The sequence below is a fragment of the Puma concolor genome, chromosome D2, assembly GCF_028749965.1.
Source record: "Puma concolor isolate L17-30 chromosome D2, mPumCon1.1.hap2, whole genome shotgun sequence".
Lineage (NCBI taxonomy): Eukaryota > Metazoa > Chordata > Mammalia > Carnivora > Felidae > Puma > Puma concolor.
The window spans coordinates 63269248-63296726 of NC_141677.1; the positions used below are offsets into that span (position 1 = coordinate 63269248).

Below are 27479 nucleotides of genomic sequence, written 5' to 3' on the forward strand. Positions count from 1 at the left end.
CGGACGCTTAACCAACCCCAGCCACCCAGGCGCCCCTGAGGGTTATTTTAGAGGAATGCGCTGCCCAGTGTTCAGCAAGGGCCATCCCTGCCTCAAAACATCTGAATTCTGGACCAACACAAACTTACTTAGTGATTGGTCTGCTTCCCGCATAGCCCAAAGGGGCTACATTCTCACAGATTTGACCAGACTGGAAGCCAAGCTAAAGAATTTAAAATTTGAGGTTTTCAGTATAAAACCTATGACAGAACCGCCGTTGGCGGCAGCAAAGGCTGGAAATTAGCTCAACTGCATCCGCCGGGCCTCTTGGAGAGATTTCTAACATGTTTGGTTCTCAACCGGCCGCGTAACCCAGCGCTGGTCTTTTGTGGTCTCTGCCTCAGGAGGGCTTACAGCCTTGAATTTAAACCACAGCCGGCTCTGCGGCTTTTCCTCCCGCCCCGTCTGAGGAAGGACCATTGCTGTGGTGAGCGAGGGCGGACACCATCGAGAAGCAGGAAAATGGGGGGGGGGGGGGCGGTGTTGGGGGGACGCTGAGACGTACTTCACACACCAAAAAACCAGGAAGCTGGAAAAGAAGGCGAGGCCAGGAAAGAGGAGGGACAGGACGCCCGGGAAAGAAGCACGCCCCCCCCCGTCCCCCTGCTCGGAAGCCGTCAGTCTTCCCAAGCTCAGCCGGGCCCGCCCCCGACGCCTGTGGAGGCTCGCGGCCACGCGCGCACAAGGCCACAGCTCTTTGGCGTTGGGCGGAGCAGAGCTGCGAGCGTCCTCCGACCGGGCCAATCACGCGTCTCTGTCGGCTCCGCGAGGCCCAGCTCAGCCTCCACCCCTTCACGGGCGCTCGGGGCCGCGCGCGCGCACGCACGCAGTCCCACTTCTTGGATGCTAGACCGCGCGGAACTGAACGCGTCGGTCTATCTGGCCAATCGCGCGTCTCTTCCGCCTCCCGTGAGGCCCCGCCCCTGGGACGGGACCGGCAGCGGCCGCGGCGGCGCGCATTTTCTCCTCTGGGGGAAGGCGAAGGGAACTAACGTGCAGGCAGTCGCGAATGTCGCAGAGCGGGGCTGCTTCGGCGTCGGTTGTGGAGTCGAGTAGAACTCCCTTTCCGCGGTCAGGGGACCTCTCAACCCATCCTCTGACCTGAGATCTTTCCAGGGTTAGTGTGGGTTTTCTGCTGTGGTGGGAGGAAGGAAGGAACTCCTCCCTGTCCCCAGCCCCCAGTAAAATTGATGCCTTTGTTTGAGGAAACAAACTTAGGCCAACTCCCTTTCAGGGCTTAATTGCTACTTGACACAGACGTGTATTTATCTGCGTTTGTGTTGCTGTTCCTCAGGCATGGTTTCTAGTCACAGAGTTTTTTAGGGTTTAAGGTAGTGTGACATGGTTGATTATGTTTTGTGAGTCAAGATTTCAGTTATATTTCCTTTCATTGTAAAGGTGGTGTAAGAAATTAAAGAATTCCTGAAGAATTCCAAGGTGGTTATTCTCCCCAGCCCCCACATGGCAGATTTGAAGATGGAGAGTGTTTACACGAGATGCTTGTTAATTTGCCCCGAAAAAAACTAGTAGTCTTAGTTATTTAGGAAGGTAAATGGAAAACTGTAGAAAGCCTAAGAATGAATAACAACTAAGTGAAATAGTTGCTGGCCTACTTGTGGCTGTTATATGTACAACAATAAGTTCTTTTACAAAAACTGAGTATATAAAGGTGTGGGTTAATTTTAATTACGTTCTGATTTTTTTTTTTAGAGGTAAACCAAGATTTCATTTTCAAGATGGAAAGCCCATCCTACTCGGCTGTGATTTCACCTAGCACTCCACGGGACTGTGCCATTCCACCCTCTCCCTGTACAAGTAGTTCAAGAAAACAAGTACGAGTATCTTAGTTCTTTGAGTGGAGCTAGTCATTATGTCTAGGCATTGGGCCAGTAGTGGGTTTAATTCTACTGGAGGTTGTTAATTTACATAATGTGTAGATCAAGAAGTAGGTATTTTAGTAACTATTGAACAGTTTCAGGTTTTTATTCTTAGCTAATGGGTTTGACTCCCTGCCCCTCCTCCCAGATTTTCATCTTGAATCAATTATTTTCATTTAGTTTCAGATCAGCTTATTACAGAATTCCAAATTGAGGAAGTTTGAATCTGCAGTATTCTGAAGGTCTTTGGCGGCAGGATCTAGGTCTTTTCCTTAAGAAGCACTCATTAATGTCAGGCACGTGCTAGTTGCTGAACAAATGTTTGTGAAGAACGGGATAAGTGTCTCAACACTATTTTAGAAGGGTGCTGACTTTGCTAAAATGAAAAGAATGAAATTAATGGGGCTTGCAGGAATTAAAGACATTTTGTGATGGTTACTTTATATATATGGAGATATAAAGCCATCTAGTGGTGTCTCCTATTGTAAGGTATTTATTTCTAGTTGATTTACTTATATGAGAATGTTTCTCTTGATTAAGGTTTTGTGCTTTTTTCCAGCCTATGAGTGCAACACTTAGAGAACGATTAAGGAAAACAAGATCTTCATTTAATTCCTGTGATAGTGTGGTAAAACGTCTTAAAGTAGAGAATGAAGGGAATGATCAAACTTTTTCCAAGAAACCAGCATCTTCGACAGAAGAAAACTGTTTGGAATTTCAGGAAAATTTTAAACACACAGACAATGAATTTGAAGAAAGTACATATTTGAAAAATACCTTCAAAAATATCAGTGCAAGTGAATCTCAGTCACTTGACACTGAGTCACGAAGTGATCTCCAAAGTGGCTTTGTGAATGAGGATCTTCCCAAACAAGGATTAATTGAAGAAAGAGCAAAATTGGTGAAGCAGATTGAGGAGAAAGAAGACCTTCTTCGGAGGCTAAAACTGGTTAAAATGTATAGATCAAAGGTGAGAATAATTTCAGAACCATTTCTTTTTTTGTTTTAATTTTTAGATAAATGATAAGTAATTTCAAAGAGAAAATAAGTTTATTTTAGCATAATGAGCAGTAAGCCAAATATCCAGAAACCTGGCTTCCCACAACTGTAACCCAAATGTTAGTCATAGATTTAGAGGAGAGTAGGTCTCTCAACACCAGATACAACTCTAAAAATTGCCAGCTCTCATTTAATACGTAGTAGAAGCTTTTCTCTCTAGTTTCCAGCCTGTAGGAAGTATTAATACCAAAAGATAGATGCAAGTACAACGACAACAGAAGTGACAGCTGCCAGTGAATGATTATAAAAGCTAAAATTGGGCCACAGAGTACAATAAAAAGTATTTTTAGTAATAATCTTGTGTTCTTCCAAATTGTTAAAATGCTCCAGGTATTTTGTTTGCTAAAAACAACAAATATAAATTAGATTTTAGACTTCAGCCCAGATAGGTTGAATTCCATAGAAGTTGGGCACTTGGAAGAAGATAACCTTTACTTAACTGGATCACTCACAGGTACGTACGTAGTTCCTCCTCCTTCCCCGGCAATGTGGAGTAAGTGGTAGGATAGTGTGTCTTATTTGCTGTCTTGAATTTTTAGGATTTTACTAAATATAACTACTTGGGTTTTAACTTATATTTATATTAAGTTGAATATTTTCATTTTTTTTAAAGTACAGCTGTAATAAAGGTTTTGTTTTGTTAACCTATATTGTTGCTTTTCTACATAGTTTTGTCCTACTTCATGATTTGATTTGTCCCTGAGGGTAAGTAAGGATGATCTAGAGCTTGGACCAAGCAAAATGGAACTCAACCTGAGTTGTCATTGTAACCATTCTACTTAAAACCATCCTACTTTTGCTTGAGTAGAAGTCCCAATCCTGACCAAGTATGTTACCCCTTAAACCTACTCAGTCGACTAATTTAACAACTTTCATTAAGTATGTTAAAAAAGTACGTTAAAATGTTAAAGTATCTAGCTATTGACATATCTTTATTTATTTTATTTTTTTCCTATTTCAGAACGACCTGTCTCAGTTGCAGTTGTTAATACGGAAATGGAGAAGCTGTAGCCAGCTATTGCTTTATGAGTTGCAGTCGGCTCTGTGCGAGGAGAACAAGAAACTCAGCCTGACTCAGTTGATAGACCACTGTGGGTTAGATGATAAATTGCTACACTATAACAGAAATGAAGAAGAATTTATGGGTGTTTAATTCATAATTTTTTCTCCAGAATATTTTTGAGAATTCCCACTTAAAAGATACTTCATACATTCAATTTAAAGGGAAGGTAGAAACATAAGGGCTTAGAGAAAGGTATCTTGATGAATATCCATTTAGAGCAATTTATTTTGGTTATTTTAATCAATTTATTTTGGATAAATTTTCCAAAGATAACTTGACATTTAAAGAAACGTAAAAAGGGGCGCCTGGGTGGCGCAGTCGGTTAAGCGTCCGACTTCAGCCAGGTCACGATCTTGCGGTCCGTGAGTTCGAGCCCCGCGTCAGGCTCTGAGCTGATGGCTCAGAGCCTGCAGCCTGTTTCCGATTCTGTGTCTCCCTCTCTCTCTGCCCCTCCCCCGTTCATGTTCTGTCTCTCTCTGTCCCAATAATAAATAAACGTTTTAAAATAAATAAATAAAGAAAGAAAGAAACGTAAAAAAAAATTAAATCATGTTTAAAAAATAATCTGGGCATTTCTGGAAGTCAATTTTAATACATTGTTTTGTTGGATAAAAAAGTTTTATTTTAAATGTTAAAAAATAGTTCAGTCTGGTGAATGTCTAAACCTAACGTGGTCTAAAAATGCCTGTCTGTGTCCTAAGTTTATGAACCTTGTTTCCATCTATTTGCCACATATTTCTATCTGGATGGTATAGCAGGTAATTAAACTTGTTCATATATCCAAATATATTCGTCCCTGTCTTCAAATTTGCTTTTTGTATTCTTCATGTCATTTAGTGAAATGGCTGTCTGTCCCTTGCAAAACAACATATCCTTATCCCCCACTTCAAGACCTACAAGGTCCTTCACATTCGTCTACTTTTCTAGCTTTTTCTCAGTTTGTAATGACTCCTCAGCCACAAACCCACATTGATAGTGTCATGTTTCTGGCTGCTGTGTTACCTGTGATGGCTGTACACAGAATATGACTCAAGCTGGCCCAGATGGAGAATTGAAATTGGGCTGAGGAAAAGAAAGCCCTTTTTTTTTTTGTGGCTGAAGCTATTGTAGGTAAACTTGGAAGCAGAAAAGCTAGCACACTAAGGATAGTGTGTGATCTTACTAAGAAAGGCAGAGATGATAGATGGAGAGAGAGCTCTGTAGATCAGTGGCTTGTTGGTTCTAACTTCCGGTCCTTTCTGAGGGCCTTCTGGATTTCTGCTTTTAGGTCCTTTTAAGGGCTAAAACAGCTTAGTTAAAAACATCTTGAAAGAAAGTACTTCCCTACTAGTAGGTAAATAGCCAATACCCCGAAGCCCTTCCTCCTCCAAGTGTACTCCCATGTTTTTTAAATTGTTTTTAATGTTGATTTATTTTTGAGAGAGACAGAGCAGGAGCATGAGCAGGGGAGGGACAGATAGAGAGGGAGACACAGAATCCTAAGCAGGCTCCAGGCTCTGAGCCATGGACCGTGAGATTATGACCTGAGCTGAAGTCGGATTCTTAATCGACTGAACCACCCAGGTGCCCCAAAGTGTACCCATTTTTGACCCAGTACTGCCCCATGATCTAACAAACTATTAATATTTGGCATAGCAGGAAACCTTCAGACCCTGGTCTTACATCCATTCTAATTGTTAGTGTTACTGTCCACCCCCCTCGCCACATACCCTTCTCTCACCACACAAATTCCTGCCTTCTATACACTGCCATTGTCATTAGTTGCTGTGAACCCAAGAGGACTGGCCTAGGCCTCTCATGGGCCTCCCGTGACCCTGAGATTCCTGAATAGGCATCCCTAGGGACCTGTGCTGTTTTGAGCCTATAAGCCTCCCCTGCTGCTTGCTGCTCAGCCAGAGGGCCTAAATGTGGCATAAGAAGTGGTTTCCCTAGCAATGGTACTGGCATTTGGCTGCAGCTACTCACTGTTGATTAGCACATCCCCTAAAGTCACCCTTACATGTCCACTTGGAGGAACTATAGCATCAGTGGGACTCTGGTTCTGGGAAAGTTGGGGACAGCAAATAGGCACCATAGTAATCTGCATTTCCAAGGCACTGGCTGGGTGCTAAGGGCTCCAGCAGCACAGTGGACATTCCTGCAGCAGGCGGTAGGTCAAGGAACATGGTTCAGGCTTGTGGGACAGTTTGATACCCAAGATGCCCATGAGGCAGTACCCCTTTTACTCATTTGTCGAATTTCACTTCTATTTAATGGGATATATTTATTAAAAGATCACCGAATAATGTACTTAAAAAAAATTTTTTTAATGTTTGTTTTTATTTATTTATTTTGAAAGAGAGTGGGAGACGGAATCCCAAGCAGACTCCACACCGTCAGCATGGAGCCTGATGCGGGGCTTGAAACCACAAACCATGAGATCATGACCTGAGCTAAAATCAAGAGTTGTGCACTTAACTGACTGAGCCACCCAGGGGCCCCTGAATACGGCTCAGGTCATGATCTCGTGGTTTTTGAGTTCCAGCCCCACATTGGGAAGCCTGCTTCAGTTTCTGTGTTTCCCACTTTCTCTGCCCCTCCCCTGCTTGTGCTCCCTGTCTCAAAAATAAACATTAAAAAAATTTTTTTTTTAAATTATCAGAATCCCAATTTTAAAGATGAGGAAATTTAAGATAGTTATTTAAAAAGTAAATAGTTATTGGGGTACCTGGGTGGCTCAGGTGGTTAAGCATCCAACTTCGGCTCACGTGATAATCTCACAGTTCATGAGTTCGAGCCCACATCAGGCTCTGTGCTGACAGTGCAGAGCCTGGAACCTGCTTTGAGTTCTGTGTGTCCCTCTCTCTCTGCCACTCTCCTGCTCTCTCTCCCTCTCTCTCTCTCTCAAAAATAAACATTAGAAATTAAAAAATAAATATTTAAAACCCTAGCAACAGAGCCCTACTAAGCAAGTCCTGTGCTTAAAACTGTGTTGTATTTGACCCAATTAATTATCTTACTACTTTATAATATAGATAATATTAAAAAAAATTTTTTTTAACGTTTATTCACTCTTAAGAAGAGAGAGACAGAGCGTGAGAAGGGGAGGAGAGAGAAAGAGGGAGACACAGAATCTGAAACAGGCTCCAGGCTCTGAGCTGTCAGCACAGAGCCTGATGCGGGGCTTGAACTCACACACCGTGAGATCATGACCTGAGCTGAAGCCAGACGCCTAACCGACTGAGCCACCCAGGTGCCCCTGATAATATTTTAAAGGACTAGAAATATATAATTGCTATTAGTTAGCAGAAGCTGAGAGGAATCAGTACCATGGACAGTATCAAGAGTGGGTTGGGGTGAATGACCCATGTGCTTTTCTGAAGCCAACCCCACAAACCAGAAGATGTCTCCTGTTGAAAAGTGCTGCTACTAGAATATAGCTTGAGACCAGAGATTTCTGCTAATCTCCATTCTAAGCCTCAAAAAATGAGGCTCTCAAGCAGAGATTGAATTAAGAGTCACCCAGGGTGGCCACTGAGAAATAGAAATTACATAGGCTGTCAAGATCTAGGAATTCACAGTGAAATTTGTGGCAGTGACTATTAGCAAATGGAGCCTTCAGGCAACTAATATGGGTGGCCTGGAATTTATATCGCTAGAAAAAATGGAAAGAACAAAAAGCCTAATATAACCATGGTTACTCAATCCAACAGGACAGAGAACTTCTGACAATCTCATCATAAATTATCAAGTATTTGTATTATTTTATTATTTTTTTAAGTTTATTTATTTTGAGAGAGAGAGCATGCACGCCAGTGGGGGAAGGGCAGAAGGAGAGAGAGAATCTCAAGCAGACTCTGCACTGTCAGCACAGAGCCTGATGTGTCCTCAAACCCACAAACCATTGAGCTGAAGTCAAGAATCAGATGCTTAACTGACTGAGCCCCCCAGGGGCCCCCCAAATTTTTGTATTCTTAACACACTTCTCCAACCTTGGGTCTACCCTCCCACCCCCACAATCACCCCACAATCTCAGAGATAATTCTGAAGGAACCCAAATGTAGAGAATGTTACCAATGGGCACTTTTCTACTGAATCAGTCAAATCAACTACTTGAGGAGTCATTCTGGTACTAAGGATGCAAGTCCTCAAAAATGATGTTGGGCCTGTGGGGTGTCTGAGTGGCTCAGTCAGTTAAGCATCTGACTCTTGATTTTGGCTCATCACGATCTCACAATTTTGTAAATTCAGGCCCTGCATTGGGCTCTGTATCACACAGAGCCTGCTTGGAATTTTCCCTCTCTCTGCCCCTACCCCACTCATGCTCTGTCTCTCTCAAAATAAATAAATAAACTTGAACAAAAACAAAAACAAAAACAATCCATTGGACCTATTATTTCTCTTACCATTCCCATTGATCAGTATATAGGTGATCAATTATGGTACTATCCTGGAAGTTTCTAAATAGAAGATTTTAAATCTCTTAAAGATTTTTTTCTAAATAGGAGGTTTTATAATAATAGCTCTCTTGCTTTCCCTACACCAATGATCCCAATGGTATCATCTTGGAATGCAACAGTCCAGGGCAAAGCAGCTTTCTGACCATTTAATCTTCTCTTTATTTCATTATCATCATCTATTACAATGAATATGCAATATAGAAGATTATGTTATGTTTATATAGAAGAAAATATGTAGCAGGATGCCTGGGTGGGTCAGTCGGTTGAGCAACCAACTCTTTGATTTCAGCTCAGGTCATGATCTCATGGTTTGTGAGATCAAGCCCCACATTGGGCTATGTTGACAGCGCAGAGCCTGCTTGAGATTCTCCCTTTCTCTCTGCCCTTCCCCCAACCCCTGTCTCTCTATCAAAATAAATAAACATTAAAAAAAATATGTTGTACTTTTCAAATGACTTAAGGCTTGGTAAAAGTAAACAGTTCACTTTGTTTTCAGGCTAGAATAGGGAATGATCTTATATGTTCTGATAGTTGTTTTCTTTTTTCAAAAGTTTACTTATTTATTTTGAGAGAGACAGAGCAAGAGAGACAGAACAGGGGAGGAGCAGAGAGAGGGAAAGAGAGAATCCCAAACAGGCTCCATGCTGCGCATGGAGCCCGATGCAGGACTCTATCTCACAACCGTGAGATCATGACCTGAGCCAAAATCAAGAGTTGGCCACTAAACCAACTGAACCACCCAGGTGCCCCCTGGTAATTTTTTTTTCTGATTACATAAATCCTTGCTGAAGAAAACTTAATACAGAAAAGTATGAAAATCATCCATTAACTCATAAGTTTTCTGGTAATTTCATAAAGTTACAAATGCCAGTAGTGGCTAAAAATTTTTTGTCTTTATGACCAAAATTAAGCCTAAATGAGTTAAATAGTAAAATATTGAATATTTTTAGTTCATTCTTGAGCAAAAGCAATTCATGATATTTTACACATTCGTGGAAGACAAAAATTTTTATAATAATGAGGCTAAAATTAAATAATTTGCTATTAAAAAATGAAACTAAGAAGAAGCTCTACTTAAATTTCCTGATATGGGAGAAAAAGAAATCATTTTAATCAAATGAAACTATTTTTTAAATGATTGATTGTCTGTCTTGTTTCCCACCAGCATTTTTACATTTGAACAAGAGCAGGAAATGTCTTCATCCTTAATCGTTCAACTTCGGCCTGCAGTATTGAAATCTGTTCAGCTTGTTGTTTTGAAATATTTGTTAACTTTTGTTGATGCATCATGTTTTCATACTGTTCTTTGGCAATCTTTTCACAAGTCAGTTGAGACCCTATCCCCCAAAAAATGAAGAATAGAATTAGTTGGATTGTCATTTAAACTTTCAAATACAGAAACAGCACTCAGAATCAGTTAACCCTGTGGAAGAAATGCTGGCAGCTTGATAACCAGTGACCAGAATTCAGGAATAGTGATTACTTTTAAGGAAACCTACAGTTGATTAAAGAGAAACAATTCTTACCTATTGCATTACAGATGTCCTTTCTCTCTGAGACAGCCACCAGCTCTTCTCGTAAATTGCAGCTCAGAGTATAATTTGCTATATCTTTTTGATTGCTGTACCTTCCCAGCTTTTTTAGTAGTTTTTTGCAGTTTTCCACATTCTTTTTGTGGGTCTGAAATTTTTGTCCCCATGACACCCCATGAAAATAATTTTGAAAAAGAGTATTTTATAAAGACATTTTTAAAATTTAAATTCATTATCATCAAGATATCATCTTATCACCATATCCCTACTGCCTACATTATGCCTACACATAGTAGTTAATTAAATTATTTGTTTAAAGATAGAAGGGTACTAATACCACATTCTAGAAAAAAATCTTGTATATTCTTGAAAATGAGAGATTAAAAAATCCCACATAGCCTTGAGCTGACTTTGTTTCCATCTTATATATGCTATACAATCAAAACTGAGCATTTGTTAAGCAGTTATGAAAAAAGTTATGCCAAGGAGAGACTATTAACACTTCTGTGAAATTGGAAATTCATATACACTCAGATATCTCCCAAGGGGTTATTTCTAATATTAAAAGAAGTACTTCAGTCTACCATACTTGTTACGGTTATAAAGACACTATTCAGGGGCCTCTAATTATATCCTGAATGTCAGTAAAGGATCTGTTTTGATTTTATTTTATTAGGTTTTATTAGGTTATGTTTGAATTCATGATTTCGAACATTATTACTGTGTTCAAATGATTCACAACTATTGGGATTATAATGATCAATATCTTTCAGACCTACCTTATCTAAAACAGCAATGGTTTGCTCCATTATTCCAATCTGAATGGCAATCAGAGTCTCATAGTTTGGTTCATTTAGGTACTTGGAGAAGAAAAAAACCCCACAATATATGTAAGTTATTTTTCTCTATTCTTTCAATAGATAAATTTATAAAAAGTTCTTATTTTTGAAAGTTACTATTGTCATAAAAATTATCCAAGATTTATTTGACTTTTGTGCTATAATATTTACTTGTATTTAGCTATTGATATATTTACCTGTATGCTAATAATTACAGACACTAGAGTTTATTTTCTCATTCATTTATTCAACTCACCAAATATTTATTAAGTATCTCATTTGAGTCCTATATTAATATTGTTTCAGTTAAAGATACTAAGGGAGATACAAAGATGGATAACATGACCTTAGCCTTCAAGAAAAAGAGAACATGTAGATATGAGTAGGTTGCCAGAAAATAGATAAAGTGACTTGCAAATTCAAAGGCGGTTTGAGAAAGGATGTGGTTTTTCTGGACTGGGGAAATCCAGAAGCTTTATGGGCAGGTGGCATTTAAACTAGACCTTGAAAAATAAATTTGGGATGTGAAAAACCTGAGGAAAGATATTCGAGGTTAAAAAATCAGTAATGAGCAAAGGCACAGAGGTAAATCCTAGAAAATATTAACTAGTCTGGTTTAAGAATACTAATGTATAAAAGGAACAGTGGGAATGAATTTGAAAAGTAGGGTTGAAGGATGTGGAACATTGACCCAAAGATTTCATAATTCATTTGCCAGGTAAGAAGTTGCAGTTTAAAATGTTTGAGCAGAGGGGCACCTGGGTGGCTCAGTCAGTTAAGCAACTGACTTCTGCTCAGGTCATGATCTCATGGTTTGTGAGTTCTAGCCCCGCATTGGGCTCTGTGCTGACAGCTCAGACCCTGGAGCCTGCTTTGGATTCTGTGTCTCCCTCTCTCTCTGCCCCTCCCCTGCTTGCACTCTGTCTCTCTCGCTCAGGAAATGAATAAACATTAAAAAAATTTTTTAAAAAATTTTTTTTAACATTTATTTATTTTTGAGACAGAGAGAGACAGAGCATGAACGGGGGAGGGTCAGAGAGAGGGAGACACAGAATCTGAAACAGGCTCCAGGCTCTGAGCCATCAGCACAGAGCCCGACGCGGGGCTCGAACTCACGGGCTGCGAGATCATGACCTGAGCCGAAGTCGGCCACCCAACCGACTGAGCTACCCAGGCGCCCCCAAAATTTTTTTTAAATGTTTGAGGAGAGTAGTAATGTTATTGGAGGTAAACAGCAGTATTAATCTGACAGCAGCATACAGTAGAGATTAAATAAGAGAAATCCCCAAGGTCAAGAGACCAGTTAGGAGGTTATTATACAATAGTGTAAATCATGAAAAAGAAAAACTGAGCAAGTGCAAAGGCAGTAGGGATAGGGAATGAAGGAATAAAGAGATAAACTAGGCCAGACTTGGAAGACGGGGGAGAGGGGAATCACACATGACTACAACTGCAAGCCTGAGTAAGTGGTTGAAAAGAACAGAAATAAGCATATTAATTAAAGAGTTGCTGTTGGGAGGTGGGAAGGCAGAAATAGAATTCAGGGAGTTCAGGAACAGAGAACTTGGATCGGACTGAAATTAGAAAAATTGAGACTATCAAAGGAGAGAGCATGGAAGGAAACCAAGCTAAAAGCATCATCTTAAATAGCTATATTTAAGAGAAGCAAAAGAGAAGTCAGCAAAAGAAGCAGAGCAGCCTGACATGTTGGAAGAAAAAAACAGTAGAAAATAGAGATGAAAAAAGCCAAAGGAATGGGCAATAAAGATTGTCAAATGCTACAGACAGCTGAGGGATGGTAATGACTGGGGAAAAGAACACTGGGTTTGATAATTAGGAAACACTTGGAAGAAAAAGAATTCATACACATCATGAAAAACTAGTGGCTTAGAATATGTTTGATATTACAGAGACTTCCTATTGAATACTGTTTGAATGAATGAATACATTAATGAATGAACGTAAAATTATGTAGTGGGGCAAGGAGAGCTTACCTTTTGACGATCTCTGGAAAAAAATAGCATCTGAATATCCCAAGCCTTCTGATTTAGATCTTCCATTTCCATCTCCATTTTCTTATGTTCCCACTCAATCTGAAATATTCCTTTGTGGACATCTTTACTTTCCATCATGCTAGCAACTTTCTTTTGTCCTTGAGCCTTGGGGGAAAAAAAAAGTACATTCTGATTTTCATAGGACTCCGCAGACAGAATACAGAATATCTGAAGCTGAATGCTATTCTTAGAAAACACTTGGACCACAGAGATAATTCTATCTTCTTTTAAAAATGTAGCAGATATTTAAAAATTACTTCTTGGGCAAAATCTGATCACTAAAAAGCTTTATAGGTACTACACAGAAAGGATTATAAAATATACTTGAATAGCATAGCCAGTTTACTTTATATGTTAAAATTAGGCGGGAGCTCTTTCTGTTATCACCAATCTACCGGTCTGTATGCACTGGCACCCCTACTCTCTGCCCTGCTTCTCGACACTATAGATAAAAGATTGCAGTTTAGGGGCACCTGGGTGGCTCAGTCTGTTAAGCGTCCGACTTTGGCTAGGTCATGATCTCTTGGTTTGTGAGTTTGAGCCCCGCGTCGGGCTCTGTGCTGACAGCTCAGAGCCTGGAGCCTGCTTCGGACTCTGTGTCTCCCTCTCTCTCTGCCCCTCCCTTGCTCATGCTCTGTCTCTGTATCAAAAATAAATAAAAAACATTAAAAAAATTTAAAAAAAGATTGTAGTTTAATGCAGCTAGGGACAACAATATCCAGTTGGCAGCTAGTGGAAAAGCAAATGAAATGAGATGAAATAAAATACAATTGGATGAGCTAAATATTTTTAAATACCTAGATATTTTGCCCTTCACTTCAAATTGCCTACATTGAAGTTCAGGAATATTTTCATGAAGTTGTTTTTCCAGATTGCTAATAGTGAAACTATTATGTCTCTTAAATTAATTTGTACAAGAGCTCCATCAGTTAACATTTTATATTTTTCCTCTCTTCTTCAAAAACTTAGCTTTATAGAGTTCATGGCACTATATTATACTATACTACCTGCTCCTCTTTTTAAAAATTATTTTCATCTTCTAATCACTACTTGGCCTCTCAATTCCTTGAATTTCTCACTATCAATGATTTTTTCTCCATCTCACTCAGCCACCCAACTCCCATGATCATACCCTTCATCTTGTCATAACAGCTCCAAAATATTAAGTTCAGGAATTTCTCCAGAGCAGTGTTTGTCAAATTTTGGAAATATTGCCCCACCAGGGGAAATTAAGTTACGTTTGGAGAAATTTTGATGGACACAACTGGAGGGAGGTGTTGCTACTGGAATCTAGAGGGTAGATGCCGGGATGCTACTAAACTTTGTGCAATACACAGGACATCTCTCCATAACAAATAATCATCCGGCCCAAAATATCAGTAGTGCCAAGGTTGAGAAACACTGCTGTGGAGCTACCACATCTCCTCTCTACTCTCCTTTGATCAATTTTTTTCTAAGATTTGTTTATAGTCACTGTCTCTACAACCTCATTTCATATTATTTTTTCAACCATGGCCAGTTGAGCCCCTGCCCCAAACTTCCACTGAGACTGCTCTTGTCAAGTAATTGACATAGTGCACAAGTCCCTTGTCCTTGGAGACATTTTTTCATGGTTTTCAGGTTTCCTCTTTATTTAAAAAAATTTTTTTAATCTTTATTTTTGAGAGAGAGAGAGAGAGAGAGAGAGAGAGAGAGAGATACCGAGTGCAAGTGGAGGATAAGCAGACAGAGAGGGAGACACAGAATCCGAAGGAGGCTCCAGGCTCTGAGCTGTCAGCACAGAGCCCAACACGGGGCTCAAACTCACGAACTGCGAGACCATGACCTGAGCAGAAGCTGGACATTGAGCCACCCAGGCGCCCCTCGGGTTTTCTCTTTATTGGCAGCTCCTTCTCAGTTTCATTACATGATTCCTTTTCTGCTAGATCTATCAAAGTTAGACTTGGGGCACTGGCCCAAACTCTGTATTCTATCTACCCATTCCTAAGTGGTCTCAAGCACTCTCATGCCTTAAACTATCCATTTGTAAATGTCTATAGGTAATAATCCATATATAGTTACCTGTATGTGATCTATATATAGAACACCCCTAAATTTATATCTCAGCCCTTAATTCTGCCCAGTAATATTTCCACTGGAATGTTTTATGTGCATCTCAAATTTAGCAAAGGCCAAAACTCTTTGTTTTATGTCCCAGGCAAAACTATATGCTTCCTGTTTTTTCTCATGTCAGTTAATCACACCATCATCTACTCAGTTGCTCAAAAGCCAATGTTTTAGGATTTATTCTTGATTCTTCTCTTTACCATTTGCATTGAATCCATCAGCAATTTTGATAATGATTTTTGCGCCTACACTAACAACAAAATATGAAGGAGAATGCTCTGAGAAAACAAAGCTGAGGGAGTCTATCATTACTAGACCTGCTGTACCAGAAGTGCTAAAGGGAGTCCTTCAACCTGAAATGAGAAGGCACTACACAGTAACTCAAAGCCATAAGAATAAAAAACAAAAACCAAAAAAAACTAAATTAAAAATGTAACTACAAAGGTAGATATAAAAGTATTATTGTATTTTGGTTTGTGTATACTCTTTTTTTTCTCTATGATTTAAAAGAAAAATGCACAGAGAAAAGAAAGAAAAATGCACAAAACTATAAATCTATGATAACAGACACTTAATGCATAAAGATATAATTTATGACAATAAGAACATAAAGGAGGAGGGACAGACCTGTATAGGAGCAGAGTTTTGTAGTTCTGTATATTTATTGAAACTAAGTTGGTGTTAATTTGGTTTGTTATAAAACTAAGATGTTGATTATAATCCCTATGGTAACCACTAAGAGAAAAACTAAAATGTATACAGAAAAGTAAAAGACAAGAGGATCAAATGGTATTCTGCAAAAAGTCAACTGTATACAAAAGAAGGCAATAATGGAGGGATTGAGGAACCAGAAAGTATGATAGAAAACAAATAACAAAATAGTAAAGTCCTTTTTATTTTACCAGAAATTATTTTTATTTTTTTAATGTTTATTTATTTTTGAGAGAAAGAGAGAGAGAGAGAACACGCCCATAAGCTGGGGAGAAAGAGAGGGAGACACAGAATCTGAAGCAGGCTCCAGGCTCTGAGCTGGAGCTCAACAGGGAGCTCAAACCCATGAACCATGAGATCATGACCTGAGCCAAAGTCAGACAGTCAACTGATTGGGCCACCTAGGTGCCTCACTAGCAGTTGTTTTTTAAATGTAAATGGATTAACTTAATAATTAAAAGTCAGAGATAGGCACAATGAATTTAAAAAAATGATCCAATGATATTCTATCCAGAAGAGATTCACTTCAGATTCAGTGACACAAATATCTTGAAAGTGAAATGATGTAAAGGTATCATCTGTGCAAACTGTAATCAAAAGATAGCTGGGGTGGCTATCCTAACATCAGACAAACACATTACTTGCTGATAACAGGCCAATCCTTCAAGAAGATACAGCAATTATAAACACATATGCTCGAAACACAGAGCCCCAAGATATATGAAACAAAAATCAATAGAATTGAAGGAGAAATAGTTCCATGATAGTAATAGGAGATTTCACCATCCTACTTTCAGTAATGGATAGAACAAGTATACAGATGATCAATAAGGAAAGAGAGGATTTGAACAACACTATAAACTAATTAGACCTAAGAGACAAATACAGAACACACTACTCAATAACAGCAGAATACACATTCTTTGCAAGTGCAAATGGAACACTCTCAAATGTAGACCATATGTTAGGCCATAAAATGAATCCTAACAAATTTTAAAAGATTGAAATCATACAAAACATCTGTTCTGACTACAAGGGAATTAAACTAGAAATCAATAACAGAAGGAAAACTGGAATATTCACAAATATGGATTCACAAATATGGAATATTCACATATTTGTGGATATTAAATAACACATTATTAAATAATAGGTCAAAGAAGAAATCACAAGATATATTAGAAAATACTCTGAAATAGGGTGCCTGGGTGGCTCAGTTGGTTGAATGCCTGACTCTTTATTTCAGCTCAGGTCATGATCCCAGGGTCATGGGACTGAGCCCCCCGTGTTGGGCTGCGTGCTGAGCACGGAGCCTGGTTAAGATTCTCTCTCTTCTCCTTCTGCCCCTCTCCCCGACTCACACACTCGCTTTCTCTCTTTCTAAAATAAACAAAAATAATTTTAAAAAATTAAAAAAAGAAAATATTGTGAAATAAACTAAAGTGAAAACACAACATACCAAAACGTATGAGATGCATCAAAAGCAGTGCTCAGAGGGAAATTTATAGCTGTAAGCACCTATGTTAAAAAAGGAAAATTATCGGGGCGCCTGGGTGGCGCAGTCGGTTAAGCGTCCGACTTCAGCCAGGTCACGATCTCACGGTCCGTGAGTTCGAGCCCCGCGTCAGGCTCTGGGCTGATGGCTCAGAGCCTGGAGCCTGTTTCCGATTCTGTGTCTCCCTCTCTCTCTGCCCCTCCCCCATTCATGCTCTGTCTCTCTCTCTGTCCCAAAAATAAATAAATGTTGAAAAAAAAAATTTAAAAAAAAAAAAAAAAAAAAAAAAAGGAAAATTATCAAAGAAAAAAAAAGAATCATCTCAAATCAATAATCTAAGAAAAAGAACACCAAAATCAACTCAACCCCAGAAGAAAGAAGGAAATTGGAAGATTAGAACAGAAAGAAATGAAATATAAAATAGGAGAAAAGAAAGAATAAATGAAACCAAAATCTTTGAGGTCAAAATTGACAAACCTTTAGTTAGAATAAGAAAAAAGAGGGGCGCCTGGGTGGCGCAGTCGGTTAAGCGTCCGACTTCAGCCAGGTCACGATCTCGCGGTCCGTGAGTTAGAGCCCCGCGTCGGGCTCTGGGCTGATGGCTCAGAGCCTGGAGCCTGTTTCCGATTCTGTGTCTCCCTCTCTCTCTGCCCCTCCCCCGTTCATGCTCTGTCTCTCTCTGTCCCAAAAATAAATAAACGTTGAAAAAAAAAATTAAAAAAAAAAAAAGAATAAGAAAAAAGATAAAAGACTCTATTTGCTAAAATCAGAAATGAAATCAAAGACATTACTACTAACCTTATAGAATATAGTAAGAGAATACTATGAACAATTGAATGCCAACAAATTAGATAAACCTAGATGAAATAGAAAACAATTCTAGAAACACACAAACTACAAAAACTGACTCAAGAAGTAACAGAAAATCTGAATAAACCTATAGTAAGTAAAGACTGAATCAGAATAAAAGACCTCCCAACGAAATAAAAAGCCCAGGACCAGAAAGCTTCACTGGTGAATTCTACCAAATATTCAAAGAAGAATTAATACCAATCCTTCTCAAACTCTTTAAAAAAATAGAAAAGGAGGGAACACTTCCAAACTCATTTTACAAGATCAGCATTACCCTGATATCAAAGCCAGACAAGGACACCACAAGAAAAGAAAATTACAGGCCCATAATCTTTTAATTTTTTTATGTTTATTTACTTATTTTGAGAGAGAAGGAGAACACAAGTAGGGGAGGGGAAGAGAGAGGGGGGAGAGAGAGAATCCCAAGCTGGCTCTGTACTGTCAGATGTGCAGATTGATCCCACAAACCATGAGATCATGACCTGAGCTGAAAGCAAGAGCTGGACACTTAACTGGCTGAGCCACCCAAGCACCCCACAGAGCCAAAGCCTTGATGAAAAGAGATACAGAAGTCCTCAACAAAATATTAGCAAACTGTATTGTTCAACAGTGCGTTAAAAGGATCTTACACACATACACACACTCCTAGACATATGTTCAAACTGCTGAAAATCAAGATAAAGAGAATATCTCAAAGGCAGACATATTACATTAAGAGGAGCAAAGATCTAAAAATATATAGTAGGCACCTTGTCAGAAACTGTGTAAGCCAAAAGAAAATGAACACCTTTAAAGAGAAAAGGAGAGGAAAAAGAGAGAGAAAAAACCTGCCAATCCAGTGAACCTAGCAAACTATCTTTCAACAATGAAGGTGAATCGAAGACAATTTCAGACAAAGAAAAACTTAGAGAATTCATTACAGGCAGATTTGCAATTCAATTCAGTTAAAAGTTCTTTAAGCAGAAGACATATGGTATAAGGCAGAAACTTTAATCCATACAAAGAAAGATCTCTTGAAATAGTGAAAATAAAAGGAAATATGAAATGCTTTTTTCTTGTTTTTCATCACTCTAAAAGAAAATTATCTAAAGCAAAAATAGTAACAGTGTATTGTCGGTTTAGGGTATTTGGAAAAGTAAAATGCATGGAAACATTAGCACACAATTCCCAAATAGCACAAATTCCCCAAATATTTGGAAATTAAATAGCATTTCTAAGTAGCCCATGAGTCAAACATGGAAGTTAATGGGAAATTAGAAAATATTTTAAATGGAAAGAAAATGAAAACACAAAATATCAGAATTTGCAGAATGCAGCTAAAACAGTGCTTAGGGAGAAATTTATGACATTAAATGTTTATATTAGAAAATAAGCAAGGTCTAAAATCAATGATCTAATCTTATCTAAAATTATCATTACATGAGTAAATTGAGCCTAACAAAATGGTAGCATATTAGAATAGGCATTTAACCTTGTAGTTTTAAACTTCTTATACTTTAGAATCATCTGGGAAGCTTTTAAAAAATACCCATGCTTAGGGGGTGGGCCTGGACACATTTGTAAAGTTCTTTAGATGATTCTAATGTATAGGCAGAGTTTGGAATCACTGATTTAACAGAATGAAAATGATTTATCATGGAAATGGGAGAATAATGAGAAAATTTTTGGTACAGCAGGCTAATATGTTGGCTTTCTTCTTAAAAAAATGATAATTACCCGAATCACACAATTCAAGTCTTCAATTATGCTCTTGTTGATGAGAATTGCATCAGGATACTCCAGCAATAACTGGAAATTTTCCAGCTCTACTTGTCCTTGTTTAAGGAGAATTTGGATTGTCAAATTCAACTGGAATCTCACCTTCTCTTCCTGTAATCTACATTGAAAAGACTTCAAAGTAAGCAGTTGAAATATACTTATATTTCAAATTTCATCTATTATCTGAGAATATAAAATTCAAACTTAGTTTTCAACTTAAATTTCAACCTTAAGCTAAAGAAAAACCTGCTGGAGATTAATGCAGAAAATCTTTTCCCAATGATGAGCTTTCTTGGAGGTCTCTATGATGCCTCTTACTGATATGGAATTACACTTGGGCTGCTCAAAGAATGGCATGGACAGAAATACATTCATAAAGTTATACTTTATGATTAAGAAAAGATTAACATTATTTTGGAAGAAAATTGAGATGCTCCCAAATAACAAATCTATTAAAGTTCTGACTTTGTGTATTGACTTCTGATATTTTATTAACGATATTTAATCTGTATGCTACTTATATCTATTTCTGGCTAATTCACATTTCTCCTAATAGCCTGGATCTGAAAATGATGTATAATGATGAATTGGGGAACATCAAAGAAGAATTTATCAAAATGTTTGTAAATTCGGATAAAGTGAAGTAAGGACTTAAAACAGTATCCTAATCACTTAGCAAAATAGAACAAACTTTCCTAAAGAAAAATATATTAGCTGGTTAGTTGTTTACATGGAAATTTCTTGGATATCTGCCTAATTTTCAACATAGTTTGCTTGTGTGGCTTGAGCCCCAAAGTGCTTATTAGCAGAAACAAGTTCTTTGCATTTTTATGTGGAAGGAGCAGATTAAAAAATAATAAGATTTTCCCCAAACTTGCCTACTTCTAATAAGAGCAATGGAACGTGTAGGTAAGTTCTATTCTGAAGTAAGGTCTTTTGTAACAAAATGCACTTTTTTAAGAAGTTATAAAGCCCAGCAAGATAGACCAGTCTGTGCCAGTTGTAAACCAGTGAGTAGGCTTTCTTCCCCCATGATAACACAATCTAACTTAGCCTTAGCTTAGGTTTTGTGTAAATGAACATGAACGAAAGGTTCAAATTACACAGTGCGTTCATGGAACACTTTTTCAATTTCCTGTTGCAACTTCTCATCCTCCTCAGTTCTCCGCCGGAGGAAAGCGACCATTTCCATTAAGCCAGCTGCTTTCTGCTTTACCTGAAGGAACCAAACCACAAACATCTCAGTACATATGCAGCTCTAGGGATAAAAGCAAACAAATTTTAAAGAACTTTGGAAAACATACATGTTTTAACTTAGCTACAAAACCTTAATAAGCCCATTTTTCTAGGAGATTAACAAAAATTTAAATTCCCACCATTATGTAAGATACCTAAAACTTAACATGGTACATCCATGAATAATTTGAAAAGTATCCAATTTTGCCTCTCACTGAAAATCAAATACTCAAGCAACCACAACTTTCCTTATATCTTATTTTCAAATTCATTCTCGTCATCTCAGACAAAAATATAAAATCATAGATTCTTTAGTAAAAATATGCCAGTCTGATGCTTGTGGCACGGAATTTAGGTATTTTGAGGTGGGGGGGCAGAGGGTGGTTAAGAAACAATAAGAGTAAGAATTCTTCTCTCAAACATACCCTCAAATTGTTACCTTTGCCACATTAAAAAAATATTCTAGTAAAACTATAAAGTAGGTTCTAGTGAAATATAATTCTCATCTTTGCAAAATGGGATGAGGACAACTCAAGACCAGGGATAGAGAGGAGAAGGGAAGTTGTGTCCACAATGGGGCTCTTCAAGGGAAACACAATGTGAGCCACACATGTGAGCCACGTACATAATTTTTAATTTTGTAGTAGCCACATTATAAGAAGTGAAATGAAACTGGTGAAATTAATTTTGCTATTTTTTTTATTTAAAACAATATATCCAAAACATTACCATTTCAACCTGTAATGAATATAAAACATACAGACATTTTCCATTCCTTTTTCATAAGTAAGACTGCTAAATCTCTGTATATTTTCTACTTACAGCATGTCTCAATTAGGACTGGCCACATTATTTCAAGTAAACAATAACCCCATGTGGCTAGTGACCACCACTTTGGACAGTGTGGGCCTACAATACAGGCCTATACTTAGCCCTTAATACCACTAAGGTTAATATTTTATCTCATTATTATTACTAACATTACTAACTACTATCCTAGCAGGAAAACCTAAATAATTAGCATTTCTGGAAGCAAAGGTCACTATAAACTACATTTATTAGCACACTGAAATGAAATGAAGTGAAAATGGAATAAAATGTTATTATATACTTTCTGTTCATTTTCCACTTTCGCTCGTCTGGTTTGGCAGAAATGATCCCAGACCAAGGGGTCCAAGCCTTCTGGCATGTTACTAATATTGTCCAAGTCATCCATGGCTTTCATTAATTGGGCAAAGGCATCCTTATTCAGTTTCCCAGATTCTGGTCGCTCTCCAAAAGGCACAATACTGGCAGTATCTGATTGTATTTTCTGTTTCTGAATCCTGGTATTACCAATAAAAACCCATCAACCTTTCACATTCTCACACAAAAGAAATCAATGTTAAGTTATATACAATGCTTAGCATCAATATGACATTGCAAGACACTTTATTTTGACATTTGGAGGCTGGTGGACTATTCCACCAAATAGAAGGAGGCTGGTGGACTATTCCAAAGAGAAAAGCACCTACTTTGGTCTTCTTGCATACTCCCTGGACACCTAGACATGACCTTGGCTGGACTACTGATGTTCCTAACTATCGTCAGCATTGGCAGCTTTACCTGCCCTGAAGAAGTCTAGCCCAAGAGGAGTGTGGATATTCCCTAGTTATGTCCCACATATTCTCTAGCCTGGGATTTTTCAGATATAAACTCAACTGAAGAAGCACCTTTTAAAATCTACCTGAATAGATTAGTTTTGTTTCCCTGGGCTGTAGCTAGGAAGGAAAGAAGGATACAAAGATTTGTACCAGCCACTCACCATCAAGATGCTGTACAATATGCTGTGAAGTTACTACTGTTATCTTCTTTCTCTATCTAGAATGAGGAAAGTCTGAGAGAAGCTGTTGGTCTAAGACCACAGGTCTGATAGATGGTAGAATTAGGATTTAAAGCTAATTCTGTCTGACACTAAAGCTTATGCTTTTTCCACTGCTGCCTCCCAATATGTAGGAAGTCTTCCTTCTTTTTTCACAAGACTTACTATGACTGACTCCTTTGAAAATAAGGAAACCAAGATATGAGGCATGTGCTAGGTTGAATTCCCCGGGGTTGTATATAACCCGTCAAGGGTGAGAGAATGAGTCTGTACCTCAGACACAATGAGCCTATACCTTTGTAACAAATTCCATGGTTTCTAGCTTACATTTGAAAATTATGGAAATCTGTGGATTTCTATGGATTACTATGGAAATTGTAAAAATTTGGAAATCTGTGAAATGTAATTCTAATGCTCCTTTCGGTATAAAAAAGAGATATTTTAGAACCCTTTATGATAATGGTTATTTTCAATCATATATACTGGCATTTTTCAAACTTTGTCTTAAACACAATTACATGAAATGCTCTGAGTGCCAAATAAGTTTGGACAACTCTGCTTATTCCATTTTTTATATTTGGAGATCCAAAGACCAAAAACAAGTTCTGAGAAGTTTTTCAGTAAAGAAAACTGTTTAACTTTTTTTCTTTTAACCCAGTGTTTCCCCCTAACTTATTTTGTCCTGGAAGCCTTTTACATGAATTCCAATTCATACCACAAGGTCCTCATATTTGCTGGAACACATCTTGGGAAAAACTATAAATCTGTACGCCATCTATAACTTAAGAGGAACTTTAGTGCTACTTTCATAGAACTAAAATAGCACAATGCTCACCTAGACACTTTTTGAATAATGAAATCATTATTCTTCATTGCTTACCTTAAGATTTAAGAATAATCTTAAAAAGCCCAGAGTTATGATAAAGACACGTGAACATTTTCACATAAAATATGTTATATTGAATATTTCCATCTAAGTGGGACTGAAAAAGCCAAAATATAATAATATTCCTCTTCACTTACAAATGTTTTTTTCTCAGAAACGTGATAGCAAAGGAGAAACAAACCTTGGTCGGCGTTTAAAAAGTTTGTAGAGTATATCCACCTGGTGACTGGGAATTTCAGAAAATTCTTTTTTAAAGCTGCGATCCAAAACCTAAGGACAGACATATCATTGCTGGGATTGCAACTCTCTTCAGAAGCCCTTTCTTTGTTGACAGCACTCTTCAAAATATAGGATTGTATCACTTTGATTTTAAAAATCTATGAAAATTTGGTTAAAAAGTAGATTTGTTGAAGGGTGACCTCTCACTATGCAAGGATTTATCAAAGATTTATTTTGAATATGAAGTACTTCAGTGAATTATAAGTACTACTTCATATAAGGTTCTAGAAATCATTCAGAACTACAATTTCACAAAATAATATTTACAAGTAAAACATGCAAGGTAGGGGCGCCTGGGTGGCGCAGTCTGTTAAGCGTCCGACTTCAGCCAGGTCACGATCTCGCGGTCCGTGAGTTCGAGCCCCGCGTCGGGCTCTGGGCCGATGGCTCAGAGCCTGGAGCCTGCTTCCGATTCTGTGTCTCCCTCTCTCTCTGCCCCTTCCCCCGTTCATGCTCTGTCTCTCTCTGTCCCAAAAATAAATAAACGTTGAAAACATGCAAGGTATTCTATTCTATTATTCTATTCTATTCTATTCTATTCTATTCTATTCTATTCTATTCTATTCTATTCTATTCTATTCTATTCTATTCTATATGTTTTTCTAGCCTGTTCTTTTCCATTACAAAACTAATGGTCAGGGGCACCTGGGTGGCTCAGTAGGTTAGGCATCTGACTTTTGATTTTGGCTCAGGTTATGAGCTCACAGTTCGTGGGTTCGAGCCCTGAGCTGGGTTCCACACTGGCAGTACAGAGCCTAGTTGGGATTCTCTCTCTCCCTCTCTCTCTCTCGGCCCTTCTCCCCCCTCTCAAAAATAAATGGCTAAACTTTAAACAAAACAAAACAAAACTACTGGTCATACATATGATCCAGTAATTCCACTACTGAGTATTTACCCAAAGAATACAAGAACACTGATTCAAAAAGATTATGCACATCTGTGTTTACTGCAGCATTAGTTACGATAGCCAAATTTTGGAAGCAACACAAGTGCCCATTGATAGATGGATGGATAAAGATGATGTATCATATACATACAACGGAATATTATTCAGCCATAAAAATGAATGAAATCTTGCCATTTGCAACAACATGGATGGACCTAGAAGATATAATGCTAAGTCAGTCAGTCAGAGAAAGACAAATACAATATTATTTCACTCATATGTGGAGTTTAAGAAACAAAACAAAAGAACAAAGAAAAAAAGAGATAAAAAACCATACACTTAAATATAGAAAGCAAACTGATGGTTACCACAGGGTAGGTGAGTGCGGGCATGGGTGAAATAGGTGAGGGGGATTAAATGTTTATTTTGGGAGAGAGAGAGATTGCAAGTGGGAGAGAGGCAGAGAGAGAGGGAGACAGAGAATCTCAAACAGGCTCCGCACTGTTAGTGCAGAGCCCAGTGTGGGGTTTGAACTCATGAACCATGAGATCACCACCTGAGGTGAGATCATCACCTGAGCTGAAATCAAGAGTCGGACACTTAACCAACTGAGCCACCCAGGCACGCCAGTGTTGGTGATTAAGAGTACACTTATCATGAGTAATGTATAGAACTGAGTAATGTATAAAACTGTTGAATCATTATATTGTACATCTGAAATGAATACTGTGCATTAATTATACTTGAATTAAAATAAATTTTTTAAAACTACTGGTTATAGCTTACTAAATTGATTTCATGACCAATTGATGGGGATTGCAACTTAAAGTCTGAGAAGCCCTTAAGTCTAGATGATCTCTCTTTTTTGTACAAGAGAATGTTTAAACCAGAGATGTTTACAAAAATTTATTTTATACAATTATTATCAGAAATATACAATGGCACAGAATGAAGTTCACTGATAACTGAAAATTATAATAGGAGAAAAATCTATGAGGAAGTTAAATTACATTCCTTTTAATCTTCCCCAAAACTAGGCAGCAACTCTATTGCATTGGTGAATGGGTAAGACAATGGCTCTCACTTTGTCTTCTGCCAATAAGTTGTCATAGTGTTCCCTGTACGTATCAAGGTCTTCTTTGGCTTTCTGGATGGCCTCTGAAGTCTGTTTCTGTAATAACACCAAGAATAGGCAATTGGAACTAAGTTTTTCAGGATAAACAAAAATATTGGGGATATTAAAAATAACAACACATTTCCTAGTATAAGATAAATGTGTCAGTGGAATATCCATTACAGATAAGATTTGTAGAAGAAAGTAAATCAGTTGGAGATTTTGAAAGAACAAACATCTAATCACCTGTTTCTAAGTATAGCCAGGCCTGCATGTGAGTGTGTTAAGTGACTAAAGGAAGTATGGATGATGGAATTGCACAGTCTTGGGATTCACATGGAGCTGGCTTCTGAGAGACTGAATGTATAAACAGACAATGGCCAGACTATATATACAAATAGGACTCTGACCCACAACCCCTGTAGCAACTAGCCAGGAAGCTAAACCATATCCTCAGCAGCGAGCAACCCCAAACTGCCAGGACTTGGTCAGTAACTTTCAGCTTTCCTAATTTTTGCCGCCATTTCCAGTTTAGGACCAAACAGACAAAGCCAAATATGCTCCCCAAATTAATCACACAGGTTGCCTGCCTTCTAATTACCTTGCCCCTGGCTTCCCCATGCCAACAACTTCTAATCAGGGTGCATCTGAAGCCCTCTCTTCCTTATTATAAAGCTTTCCCACCCCCTGCCTGACTGTGAGTGTCTGCCAAACACAAGTGATGGTGGCTGAACCCTTACTATACCAAGCTCTGAATAAATAGTCTGCTTATTGTCATCTAGATGGTCTTAATTTATTTCCACAGTTCCAATTCCTGCTGTTTTACATTCTAATGGGTGACTTAGGCATGTTACCAACTCTCCTCAACTAGGAAAGAAATCCAGGACCCTGCAGGGTTGTTATGAGGATGGTTGCATTTAGAAGGTGCTTTACATATGCTATTTAATAGACTGTTAGCAAAAACTAAGTTCATATGTCATATATGATACTCTAAATCATTCATACATAAATGTTCTTTATTAATACTATCAATAAAAGCTGACACCTTTTGAAAATTATTATGTGATAAGCATTTTGCATTCATTGTCTCTTTAATAAGACTTATCTATTCAACCCCTATTTATTAGGGTTTTTCAGAATATGACAGCTTTTCATTCTATAAGCTAATCTGTTACTCACATGCTTAGTAAAACGTAGGGTTCCAAATGATCCAGAGAAGACAATACTTCCAGAGAAGAGCTTGCAAATAGCTTAAAAGATTCTATGTCTTGTCCAAGGTCCCACAGCCAGTCAGTAGTTAGAAGTGAGTCCTTCCAACCATGAAGCTATATTGTCTCATTTTATAAATCATATATCATATCAAAGTTACACAGTTCTTTTGACTAAATGGTTA

General features: G+C 38.1%; 2 protein-coding genes across 6 annotated transcripts in view; one reads left to right on the forward strand and one right to left on the reverse strand.

The window, feature by feature from the left end:
• Nucleotides 1-942: 942 nt before the first annotated feature.
• On the forward strand, nucleotides 943-4823 carry SFR1 (SWI5 dependent homologous recombination repair protein 1). Of its 2 annotated transcripts, XM_025918304.2 has the most exons (4): nucleotides 945-1156; nucleotides 1750-1871; nucleotides 2476-2886; nucleotides 3937-4823. In XM_025918304.2, the coding sequence occupies exons 2-4, from the start codon at nucleotides 1776-1778 to the stop codon at nucleotides 4126-4128; spliced, it is 699 nt and encodes a 232-aa protein (XP_025774089.1). In that variant the 5' UTR covers nucleotides 945-1156; nucleotides 1750-1775; the 3' UTR covers nucleotides 4129-4823. The 2 variants fall into 2 exon arrangements, with proteins under 2 accessions (XP_086536928.1, XP_025774089.1); XM_086680802.1 differs by lacking the exon at nucleotides 1750-1871 and having other exon boundaries at nucleotides 943-1156.
• Nucleotides 4824-8607: 3784 nt separating this feature from the next.
• Nucleotides 8608-27479, reverse strand: part of CFAP43 (cilia and flagella associated protein 43) — a 132270-nt gene continuing 113398 nt past the window's right edge. For all 4 annotated transcript variants that reach the window (XM_086680800.1, XM_086680798.1, XM_086680799.1 and 1 more), the window contains 9 exons: nucleotides 26057-26143; nucleotides 23989-24077; nucleotides 22172-22385; nucleotides 20928-21040; nucleotides 19783-19942; nucleotides 12843-13007; nucleotides 10789-10869; nucleotides 10004-10157; nucleotides 8608-9814 (listed from right to left, as the gene is read on the reverse strand). In XM_086680800.1, the coding sequence (XP_086536926.1) occupies nucleotides 9648-9814; nucleotides 10004-10157; nucleotides 10789-10869; nucleotides 12843-13007; nucleotides 19783-19942; nucleotides 20928-21040; nucleotides 22172-22385; nucleotides 23989-24077; nucleotides 26057-26143 (1230 nt within the window). In that variant the 3' untranslated portion in view covers nucleotides 8608-9647. The remainder of the gene's footprint in view (nucleotides 9815-10003; nucleotides 10158-10788; nucleotides 10870-12842; nucleotides 13008-19782; nucleotides 19943-20927; nucleotides 21041-22171; nucleotides 22386-23988; nucleotides 24078-26056; nucleotides 26144-27479) is intronic.

Coding starts and splice junctions, on each gene's coding strand:
- SFR1 (XM_025918304.2), top strand. CDS start 1,776: ATGGAAAGCCCATCCTACTCGGCTGTGATTTCACCTAGCACTCCACGG. Junction 1,872..2,475: donor CAAGTAGTTCAAGAAAACAA/GTACGAGTATCT, acceptor GCTTTTTTCCAG/CCTATGAGTGCAACACTTAG. Junction 2,887..3,936: donor TTAAAATGTATAGATCAAAG/GTGAGAATAATT, acceptor TTCCTATTTCAG/AACGACCTGTCTCAGTTGCA.